Raw genomic sequence first — 12060 nt, forward strand, 5'->3', positions numbered from 1 at the left:
ACTGAGCTGTTGAACTGAAACCCCTCTGAACAACTACTTAAAAAAAAAGAAGAAGAAATACTAGGCATGCTCACCTAGCATTCATGAAGCCCTGGGTTCGATTCCCTGGAACCACCTACACAGAAAAAGCCAGAAGTGGTGCTGTGGCTCAAGTGGCAGAGTGCTGGCTTTGAGCAAAAATACTATATTAGAAACAATAAAATTAAGTAAACTCCAGGAAATAAAAACAAGGGCTTTCTTTCTTTTTCTTTCTGCAGAGCTCACAGGATGGAGTTATGACTCAAGCAACAGAGTGACTTCTCCGCAGATGAAAAGCACTGAGTTCAAACCCCAGTATTGCCAATAAAACTTCTGCCCCTATTGTGTGAATGAATGAATGAATGAATGACCTTCATTCCTCTTTGGCCATAATCACAGGCACTTCATCTTTTCCCTTCCCAACCCACCTCCATGGAGTTGATGGCAGTGCATGTACTAGGTGCTCAATAAATGCTCGGGGATGCATGAATGTACACCAGACCCAAAGATCCTCATTACAGGGAGCTCTGGGGAGCAGAGACAAATCAAACTGAACTTCCCACCGTTTTACTAAAATGGAATTTGCCAAAGACGTCCTTAAAAAAAATGGATTTAATTAGCCCCATTAATAGGGGAAGTCGTTGGTGGCGGAGATTTAGAGTTGAGGTGGCAGGGAAAGGTATCGATAATTTTCCCCGTTCTAAATTATACAGCAGGTTATTTCTCACTCTTGCCTTAATTATAAGAATGCATCTTGGGGAAACTTGGGTAGTGGAAGGAAATAAGTAGAGGTAGACAAGGCGGGGGGGAGCAGGGGGGGAGAGGAATACGCAGGTTTTCTTGCAATGGACTGTGGGAAGGCCTGGCCCAGTTGTAAGTCCCTGGAGATCCAGATGTGGCATTACTACAGGGTCAGGGTCTCCTTATCACCGCCACTCCCAGGGCTCTCCATTGTCAAGAGGCAGACAGAAGGCAATTCATTCCACCAGGTTCTGGACCTCCTCTGCTCTCCCACTAGGCAGCTCTGAAGACTGGAGTTCTAACCCAGAAAGGGGCCCACCTTCCTTCTTTTAGTTCACCAACGCTCAGCTGCCAGCCCCCCAACATCATGCAAGTAAAATCAGCTCAGTGAGGGCTTCTCACTTCCTCCAGAGATAAGAAGCCTTACTCTCCCCACCCACCACCAGGGAGTCAGTCCCTCTACTCGGGGACCCTGGAGGGGAGGTTTTTCTTTTTTTCTTTTGCCAGTCCTGGGGTTTGAACTCAGGACCTGGGCACTGTCCAGGAAGGAAGGAAGGAAGGAAGGAAGGAAGGAAGGAAGGAAGGAAGGAAGGAAGGAAGGAAGGGAGAGGTGGAGTGGAGTGTTACAGAGATGAATCCTCAGGGAAGGAAGCATGCACACCTCTCTCCTTCATTTCCCCAGCCAGGAACTTCTCACTGGTATGGAGAAGACACTGGACCTTCAGGGCCAGCCCTAGACAAAGCCCAGTTCCATGCCCACTTGTGTGATAGGTTGGTTCAAACCCTTTGCTCTCCTGACTTTGTGTGCCTACACTGTGGGATTCAACCAACATAAAATAATAACCCAGAACAGACACCCACACCCAATCCCAGAAGCCCCGGGCCCACGTCATAGCCTTGGCAATCCATTGAGCTGGGCGCTGCTGCCATAGCAGAAAGCTGAGGCGAGATTACACAGCCTCCCCCACCTTCTCATACCAGGATATGGGGAAGGGAGAGCCACAGCTTCCTAGCCGCAATGTTCCACGCCTGCCCCTACATGACCTTGACCGTGACCTTGAGCCCATCTCTGCATCTCCCCTATGCCTTCCTGATGCCACCAGAAACCTGTGCCCTGCTCCCTCTGTCCCTAGCCAGGGACCCTCAGTGCCAACCTCCAACAGTGACAGTGGCTGCTGTTTTCCCAACAGTCCATACCACGGACCCCAGAGACAAGAGTGCGGCTCTCACTCCATGGGAGAAAGAATGAATTCATTTTCGTTCTTTAATACCTAATAGCACCTTATTCTCTGCTATATTTCTGCAGCCCTTCTCTGGAACTTTCCATGGAAGAGGGCAGAGAGAGAAAACAATGTGCCATCGTGACAGAAGACCCTGCCTGGACCCAAAGCACTGGAAACCTGGCGGTGGCCAGGCCAGTAATAAGTCCAAATGAAAGATATCATGTCACCTCATTTGAATTAAACAGATGAACCGTAGTCTTGGGCTATTTTATAAACGAGCCAGTCTCTTGGCATCTTTCCAAACATTCCCTTCCTGACACCTCCAAAGGAAAAAAAAAAAAAAAAAGGTGCCAGGCAGGGGTTTTATAGCCTCATTTAGTGCCAATAATTCCTCCTCTCCACAAATGTGGAAAGATAATTTGATGAAAAGGCCACTCGTGGGGGTGGGGGAGGGGACCTACCAGGGCCAGCCCAGCCCAGAGCCATAGAGCTGGTAGCCAGAGGGCCTGGGGAAAACTGAGCAGCAAAGCTTCTCTGCACCCAGCGTTACCTCTGGGTCCCTCATGTAGCCCCTTCCCATCCCCCACTGCCCGTCTCCCTGTGAGCCCCCAGTTTCTGACATGATTCAAGTAGTCTCTTCTGCAAACTCTGCCACCCAAAACTGCTTGGGGCTCCACTACTACCTGGTTCCAGCCTGGGACCCAGGAAGGAAATAAAGTAAGAACAAAGGAAGAAAGGACAGAAGGAAGGAAGGAAGGAAGGAAGGAAGGAAGGAAGGAAGGAAGGACCAAGTAGAGTGTTATGGAGGTCCTGCCACTGCCTCAGGGTGTGCACACAAAGACAGGGTCCTGACATGTGGCATTTACTCCCGCAAGGCCTTACTTCAACCACCGCTGCTGCCATGTATAGAAGACCCTGCTGAAGCCTCAAGTGCAGACAGTCGAGACCTAATTCCGTTCATGGCTTCTCCCTCACCATTCCCTGAGCCTCACCCAAGCAGGCCTGGGAGAAACAGGAAGTGATGTAGAAATGAGCAGGAGATCCATGAGGAGTTGGAAGTACCAGCAACACCGGAAGCTCTGGAGACCTCAGCAGGGCTGGAGATGGGGGAGTGCTGGATAAGGCAAAAGCACAGGAAGCGAGGGAGACCCCAGAAGTGAGGCAAGACCAGAATTGCAAAGGTCTCAATAGCTGTAGAAGCCAGGATTCAAGTGTCTAAGCCTCTGAGTTAAGGGCCTGCTCACTCTATCAGAGGCCCTGGGGCTGAACTCTGGGACTGGGGGTACCGTCCTGCCTCTCTTTCCTTCCCATCTCACTGCTCAGGGCCATCTGGGGATCTTGAGAATCATCTGTCACATGAACGACTAGTGCCAACTCTGCCTCCAGTTCTTATGGAGGGAAGGAAGCAGGGGCTAGGGCAAGGGAGGGGTGGCACTGAGGATCGAACCCACGGCCTCAGATGTGCTTCTAAGCTCAGCACCACTTATGGCCACACACCCCTCCACTTTCTGTCTGCAGGTTTGGTCACTGAGCTAGTCGGCTCAGTAACAGGGGCCGGGTTCACCAGGCACATGCAAAGTCTTCCTTGCCTCCTGAGTAGCTGGGATTATAGGCGTGCACAATTACCTTCTGGTTCTGCTTCAGATTTGGGGGTTATTGTTTTTTTGAGAGAACCCAAACTGAGACAGAAAGGTCAGGAAACACCCAGGATCCACATTGATAGCAGGGGCGGGGGTGGGGACAGGATCCATGACCTTATAACATTTGGAAAAGGCAGACTGGCATGGAGTGAGATGAGTACCCTGTGTATCTTTGGCTCCAGCCTTATGGGCTGGGAGGCACTGTGCCAGAGGCATCTGGGAGGATATGGGAGTGGTGCCTGGATCGGCAGCTGGGGCCTTCTACACAGCACAGACCACTGAGGCAGGGCCAAGGCGAGGATAGCATAGCCTCTCAGATAACAGGTGGAAAGGAAGAGGCGGGAACATCCAAACCGGAATTGACGTGCAGCCACTTCCTGAGACTGCCAGAGTAACCAGAAGGGTGAGACCGGGGAGTTCCGCTCAGCCCTGGCAACTCCTGTGACAAGAACTCATCTCCACAGACCTCCATCTGGCAGTCCACCACCTCTGCCACATGTTCTGGACCAGCCCCGGGTGTTGAGTCTCCAGGCTCAGAAGGCAGTAGCCTGGGGTCGGTGGAGGAGGGGAAGGGACACATGTCCTCAGTCCCCAGCCTGGAGGCCTCTGCCCTGCTGTGTACACATTGAGGCTTTTCCTTCGCCTCAACTTCCTATCTGGTTCCCCCCAAATCTCCCCGGCATCTTTTGGATCAGTTCCACAAAGGCTCTCGTCGTGTTGGGTATCATGTCATTCCTGACTTTGGACGTCACCACTGAGCCATGGGTGTCTCTCAGAAGCCAATTGGGCAATAGAGATTAGATGTCAGGTGGCCGTGAAACACCCTTCCTCACCACACCCCACACCCTTCTGGATAAAACGGGAGGCCTCTCAGTACAGGGGGCTTGGCCCCCTGGCCGTGGGAAAGGAATTTGCAAAAGAAATGACATGGGGAGATGGGCACTAGTGCCTGTCATCGTGGCTTCTCAGAAGGCTGAGATCTGAGGACGGTGATTCAAAACCAGCCTGGCCATGACAGTCCAGGAGACATCTCCAGTGAAGCACCAGATAACCAGAAATGGAGCAGTGGTTCAAACAGTAGAGTACTAACCTTGAACATAAAAGCCAAGAGCCAGCACCCGGGTCCTGAATTCAAGCCCCAGGATGGGGAGACACACACACACACACACACACACACACACACACACACACACACACACGGATTCTGTAGGAGAGAGGCTTGCTGTAGCAACCCCTAAAGGTCAAAATGTAGCCAGCCTGGGGTCAGGCAGTGTTAAGAATTGTTGCTGCTCTGCCGCCAGCATTTTCCCTAGGGGACTGTGGTGAAGCCAGAAGCCCTGGCCACGGCTAACTGCTACTGTAACTTGTATGGGTATGCCAGTCCTGTGGCTTGAATTCACTGTCTGGGTGGTATCTCTGAGCTTTTCTGCTCAAGACGAACACTCTACCACTTGAGCCATAGGTTTTTGGGGTGGTTCGTTGGAGAGAAGGCTTAGGCTGGCTTTGAACCATGATCCTCAGGTCTCAGTCTCCTGAGTAGCTAGAGTGACAGGTGTGAGCCACCAGCTCACTTATATATACACACATACACACACACACACACACACACACACACACACATATACATATATACTAATGTGTGTATACATATATATATATGTATATATATATTTGGTGGCGCTGGGGCTTGAACTCAGGGCTTCATGCTGCCACTTTGATTTGTTCCTTACAGCTGGCACTCAATCACCCGGGTCACACCTCTGGCATGAGCTCAGCTTTTGGCTGCTTAATTGGAGATGATGTCTCATGAACTTCTCCGGCTGTCTGGCTGTGAACCGTGATCTTACCCTCCTGCTTAGCTAGGATGGCAGCCACTAGTGTCACATCCTCCCATATCGTCACCTCTTCTGCAAATTCCTTTCCCAAGGCCTACGACTAGCTAGCCCCCCTCCTCTCTCTTCCCTCCCTCCTCTCCCCCTCCCTCCCTCCCTCTCCTTCCCGCTCTCTCCCCCTTCATCTCCCCCTCTCCCCCTCCCTCTGCCTTCCCTTCCCCCTCCCCCTCCCCCTCCTTCCTGGCCACCATGAGGGGAGCAGCTCTTCTCTGCCACACCTTTCCTCCATTCCATGACAGACTGAAATGGTGGAAACCACAGCCCCAAATAAACAGACCCGCCCCTTGGATCACCCCCAGCACACTCGCACTGTGAGCCCTCTCTCCCACCCAGCCCCTCCCACAAGGCCTCTGATGTCACTAACTGCACTATTAGGTAATTAGTACCAGAACTAGCCAGCATTGTCTGGCTTCCTCCCTCCCTCCCCCACCTCACAGCCCCCCCAATCACCATGGGAACCAAACCAACCAATCAGAACCTTCTGTGAAGAAGGAAAAAAAAAAAAGCCCTAGAAACTGTATCACTTCTCCCTTCCCCACCCCACCCCCAACTAAGGCAGCACCCTTCAGAGGCCTCCCAGGACCCCTTCCTGGAGAAATCAATCCCTCTGTCCCCCGCTTGCCTAGAGGCAGGAAAGGGGGTTCTCTCCATCCAGGACGCGCAGAGGCAAGAACCAAGCCTGTTGGGACTCAGTTTACAGCTCCAGCCTCACCTCCGGCCACGCCATGGCGCAGCCCCCGAGGAGGCCGTGAGCTCTTCTCAAAGCACCCTGGGACCCCCTCAGAGCAGCAGGAGCCTGGGGCCCAGCTCAGAGCACCCCACGCCCAAGGAATGCAGTAACACCAGCCTGCTGAGCAGCGGCTACTCAGGCGATGAGGAGAGCAGCCAGGAGGGCTTGAGGAGCAGAGGTCGAGTACGCCTCCCCCTCACTCGGAGGCTCAGAGCCCAGGTGAGCAGAGACCGGAGCAGCCAGGTGGGCGTCCCCAGCTCCCCTCCATCCAGGAGACGCCAGCTGCATGGCCAAGACCACGGCCTCAGGCAGGCTGGAGAACCAAAGTGAACCCAGCCTGTCCCCCAGCAATGTCACCAGCCTGAGCAGCACGGGCTTCCTGAGCCCCGGCAGCAGTTTCCTGACCTATCAGGTAAGCAGCGGGCTGCTCGGCTCCACCAACAGCCCCTGCCCCAGCCAGACCAACAGCAGCCAGAGCATCCACCCCAAGAGCAAAGAGCCCACCATGCCCAACAGCAACACCAACCTTCAGCCAGACAAGAAGGGGGACAAGATGAAAAGCAGCAGCCAGGTCACCCAGGGGGAGCCGCCTGCCAATGTGCATGTGCCTTGATGAGAAGAGACGCCAGCTTCTACACACACACCGTGAGCCCATCGCACGCCCATCAAGAAGCCAGCGAAGACCCATCCACCTAGATCCAGACCCCCCCCCCAATCAAGCATCACCTCCACCCTCACCCGAACCCACGTACTGTGACCCTGGAGGTAAGCCATCTCTAACGTGCTATGGAGACCATCTGTAGACTAAACTTACTCAAGCTCATCCATTAGGGGTGCCATCCCTTAGGAACGACTTCAGTCTTAAGAACTGTCGGAAATTGGAACCTTCCCTACCCACCACTACAGAGGACACCGCTCAGAGCAAAAGCAATTTGTGGGGGGGAGGCTCCCCCAGCACCCCCAGGATGGCACAGCCAGAAGGGCCACCCACTCAGAGAGTGGCACTGGAGAGGAGCATTTCTGAGGACCCAGCCACGGGACTCCATCATTCCCAGAGGTTCTCGCCTTATTATTGCCAGCACTTGCTGAGAAGCTGCAGCTCAGAATCTATCCCAGAAGCAAAGGCCACCTGATGCCCCATGTAGATGACAGAAAGACAGCGACAAGAGGCCTGGGGCCATCTTGAAGTTCTATGGTTGGAGCACAGCTTCCTGACCCCCCCAGGACAAAGCACCATGAGAAACGATTCTCAGAGACAGTGGCATAAACCTGCCCAGCCCAGCCAGGAATGGTGGAGTTGGAGGATACAGGCCTGGGGTGGGGGAGGGGGGCCGGGGAGGAGGGATGACCTCACAGGCCCAGAAAGACAAGGGGTGGACAAGGGGACCTGGCTGAGTCATAAAGTCCACCACTGGAGCAGAGGGAAAGGAGAAGGGGCACCAGAGATAATAAACAGTGTCTGGAGAGGCCGCCTGCATGGGGCTCTGTGTGTGTGTGCGCGTGTGTGAGTGTGTGTGTGCGCGTGTGTGAGTGTGTGTGTGCGCGCACGTGTGTGTGTGTGTGTGCGTGTGCGCGCGCGCAGCGTCACTAAGAAGAACTCCCAAATTCACTCCAGAAGCATCGCTGTGAAGCCAGTCACCCCTGGGGGTAACAGACAAAACTCAGAGCAGAGCCTCTACTTTTCTGTATAATGGGCACAGTGCCCTGCCTTTGCCTGCTATAAAATGGGCACAGTGGTTTCACCTGGTGAGGAGGAGGAGAAGGACTTTGACCATCTTCACCAACCACAACAACCAACCCTCTATGCCCCCCCCAAAAAAAAATACCAAGATGGGGCCTTAGCACCTGCTGAGAGAAATGTCAGCAGGGAGAAGGCTCCACCTGTGTGACTCAGGTGAGGTTTCATGAATTCAAATGCCTCTTGGTTATGGCAACCATCTCAATCTCTCTCTTTCTCTCTCTCTCTCTCTCTCTCTCTCTCTCTCTCTCTCTCTCTCTCTCTCTCTCTCATATGTCACAGGCAGTTGAATGTCAGACTCTGAGAACTCCTCAGCCCTCCCCCTTTATCTGGGATCACTTCCGGCCTCTTCCTCAGGCTCACCAGGGCCACAGGCCACACCCATGTGTGACACGTGACTGCCACCCTGCAGGGAGGGCCAGCGTGACCCCTCTCTAGTCTCCATGCCCATTCCATGGTTGCCTCTACAGCATCTGTTATCCATGCATGCAAGAATGAATGAATGAATGAATGATGCCTGACCAAACCCAAAAATAAGCATCCACTGTCCCAAAGCAAATGTGTCTCATGATCCAAAATTCAACTAGTACTCCACGCTCACCACGCCCCTGCCCCACTCCACATCCTCGGACTCCTCCTTCCCCACTGGCGGAGGGGGCCCCAAGCCCAGCCCTCCCCCACCTCAGCTCCAGAGACCCAGTGAGCAGATGAAAGGAGGTCTGTTTGCTCAGGAGGCTGGGTGATTTTTTTTTTCCCCTTCCTGCCCACGAGCCAGGCATTCGGCAGGTTGGAATGATGGCTGGGCTGCAAGCATCGGCTGCTGAATTATTCACTGGCTTGAAGAGAGAGCTGCTTACGACTGCCGTCTGACCAGCCCACCGGGATTTCAAATGGGCCTGGAGTAAGAAGGCAGGGAGGCAGGAAGACCTGCTCTCAGGAGAGGGGCCCCCAGAGGTGCTTCCCGAGGAGCTGTGAGTCTGACTTCCTGAAGGCCAGGAAGTGAAGAGGACACCCCGGCTCAGGTGGGGAGACAGAAAGCATGAGAAGAAGAGCAGCGAGGGGTACTGAGTGAGGAAGGGAGGGATGGGATGAGGGACAAATGGAGTAACGATATGACCTGCTCCTGCCTTCCAGGAGCTCTGCATTCTTGTGCCTTGTACAGCTGCTCTCAACTTCAGCAGCATTGTAGTGAACACAGTGGGATCCAGAATCCAGCTCCTTCCAGCTCTTTCTGGCTCCTTCCAGCTCTTTCTGGTTCCTTCCAGCTCCTTCTGGAACTTTCCAGCTCCTTCCAGCTCCTCCCAGCTTTCCAGGACTTTGTTACACACATGGGACCCTTTGACTAAGCCCCGCCTCTCCCACGCATGTCTAGACGAAGGCCTGTGTGTAGTTTGCTCGTGTGTGTGCCCCCAAGACTACCAGCCATGCCTGCAATTATCACCTGCCCACCAACCAGTGGGTGCATCCAGTTGGGTGCCCAGTGAACATTCTGGAAGGAAGGAGCTGAACTTGATTGTCGTGCGGGTCACCCCTGAATTCTCATTAAGCTGCTGCCATTGTCATAGCACTACGGAAAATTCAGACTGGAACGGCTGTGTCCCTAGTTCTTACCAATTCCGCAGATGGCCCTATCCCTATCCAAGGGTCAGGACAAAGGGGACAGGACCAGTGATGGCACAAGAAAGACCAGGCCCCTTCAGCGTCTGCTCTTCTAGGTCTCGTGAATTATTCATCAGAGAATTGGGCTACAGGAGGTGTCTTAGTCTTAATTTTCAATTCCCCGAATGCTGGCCAGTTCTCTGCTGAGAAAACTTCTCAATTATTCATGCTGTTAAACCAGTATTTGTTTTCTCAGCATCTCCCACCCAACCCACACTGCTTTCCCGGCTGTCGATCTTGCCCTGGGATTGGCAAAGAGAAGCCAGGCTTGTGGAGAAGGAGGTTTTGCACTGGTCAGGGTAAGAGAGGCTCAGGGTTAAACCCACACGTGGATAAGGGACTTTGGGGTCCCCCACTGCCCAGTGCACCCCCGGGAGGGTGAAAGAAGCAATCGTCTTAGCAAAGCAAAGACCTCAGCCTGGACTGTCAGGTGTCAAGCAGGAGGCTAAAGACTTCATATTCACTGGTTTACCGCTTACAAAAACTTCTCTGGGTACAGCTTCTCAGCTCCACTTTCCAACTGGCCAAAGTGAGATTCAGAGACACATGATCACTGGTCAGAGCTCCCCAGAGCGTCAGGGACAGACTGTGAGGAACCCACAATCGGGGGCAGCCCAATGTCCACTACCGCTGGCCAGATCTAGCTGGGATTTTGGTTATCTCCCCAGAGACAGGAAGTTGAAACTGTATAGAACTTTCTAGAAGCATTTTTTAACTGCTCTCAATATCTTGAGCCAGGCATCAGTGGCTCACGCCTGTCATCCTAGCAGAGAGCTGAGGATCAGGGTTCAAGGCCCTAAAACTATCACCAATTAATCACCAAAAAGCCCAAAGTGGAGCTGTGGCTCAAGTAGTAGAGTTGTAGCCTTGGGAAAATAAGCTCAAGGCCAGCAGCTAGGTCCTGAGTTCCAGCCCCAGGACTGCCACAAAACAAAGAACTCTGGAAGCAAGGCAGAGCAGGAAGGGAAAGGTCACTGACACAGGACTCTGGACATAGACGGTGGAGTCCAGCACCAGGGCAGGGCTGTCTAATCCCTAAGGCCTCCCAGTCCCCCTGCCAGTCCTCCCTGCAAGTGACTCTCGCTCTGTCGGTGGTCAAGACCCACTGCAGGCTCACAGGTTTTCAAGTCCTTAGCCAAGTGCTCTACAATGTAAATAGCCACATTCTGAAGTCTTATTGGCTCAGCCTGCTGTCAGGAACAGATCTCTTAGCCAATCAAACGAAGCTACAGGTGAGTCACTGAGTAGAAACATGGTGGCCAGGTTTACACCAGGAGAAAGGTACTACCCACTTCAGCTCCACCGACCCACCACAGTCTCCTTTGCTTCCTGAGGGTCCCTCCTGTCCTCTGGGACCCTCTTCCCCCTGGAATGTAGGCTGGGCCGAAGGACAGACTCCAAGCAACAGAACATAGGCTAAGTACGGGTGGCTCACCCCTGTACTCCTAGCTACTCAGGAGGCTGAGATCTGAGAATGACAGTTCAAAGCCAGCCTGGGCAGGAAAGTCTGTGAGACTCCTCTCTCCAACAAACTAGAAAAAAGCCAGGAGTGGAGCTGTGGCTCAAGTGGTAGAGTGTGAACCTTGAGCAAACAAAGCTCAAGAATAACACAGAGGCCTCGAGTTCAAGCCCCAGGATGGATAGACACACACACACACACACACACACACACACACACACACACACACACACACACACACACACACGCAGCCTGTCTAGTCCTCTTCCCTCTTCTGGCCTCATCTGACAGACACCAGCTTCTTTGTTTGAGCATCCTGTGACAGGCCCTTGGGCTTCCCGGTCACAGGGTTATGTTGGCATGTTGAGGGGGCCTTGGGGAAGTTTAGATCTCATCATACCCAGAGGAAGATGCCCCCACACTGTTGTCTTCTGCCTCCCAAAACAGCTTTGAATACTGTCCCTAGACCTCAACCAACACAGCAGCTAAGGCCACAGCCCTGGGGCCAGTGAATAACCGCTTGAAATCCCCAGCCAGGGGATTTCAAAAGCCACAGGAAACAGGCCCAAGAGACAGAGGAGGAAACCAGACATGAACCTCATACATCACACTTAGGGGACTGCAAGGAGCTCAAAATCATGATACACATTTTAATGCAGGGTTGGTGTTCTTTGGGGTTTTTTTTTTAACAATATAAAATTAATTCAAAAAAAGACCACACTGAATAAAATGAACACATTTCACATAGTGACAGGATCGGGACCAGGTTTGGAACAAGACACTCAGGAACACTAGAGGTTGGGAGATGGGAAAAGAAATCAATCAAACTGGCCCTGCCTTTGATTTAAATATGCATATTGTGTTCACCTCTGGGTTTCTTCCTTTTTTTTACATTCCTTTGATTTAAAACAAATAGTACATTAAAATGTTTATCGATTTGTGTTCCAGGAAGATGAAGTA

At 52.7% G+C, this 12060-nt stretch overlaps 1 protein-coding gene across 1 annotated transcript; it reads left to right on the forward strand.

Moving 5' to 3' along the window:
• The first annotated feature begins 1777 nt into the window (after positions 1-1777).
• Positions 1778-7726, forward strand: C25H16orf82 (chromosome 25 C16orf82 homolog). The gene is made up of 3 exons (XM_090318673.1): positions 1778-1976; positions 5814-5889; positions 6007-7726. Exons 1-3 carry the CDS (start codon positions 1778-1780, stop codon positions 6572-6574), a joined length of 843 nt encoding a protein of 280 aa, XP_090174799.1. The 3' UTR covers positions 6575-7726.
• Positions 7727-12060: the final 4334 nt, after the last annotated feature.

This window comes from Megascapheus bottae, chromosome 25 (assembly GCF_031878675.1).
Source record: "Megascapheus bottae isolate mThoBot1 chromosome 25, mThoBot2.hap1, whole genome shotgun sequence".
In the NCBI taxonomy this organism is placed as follows: Eukaryota; Metazoa; Chordata; class Mammalia; order Rodentia; family Geomyidae; genus Megascapheus; species Megascapheus bottae.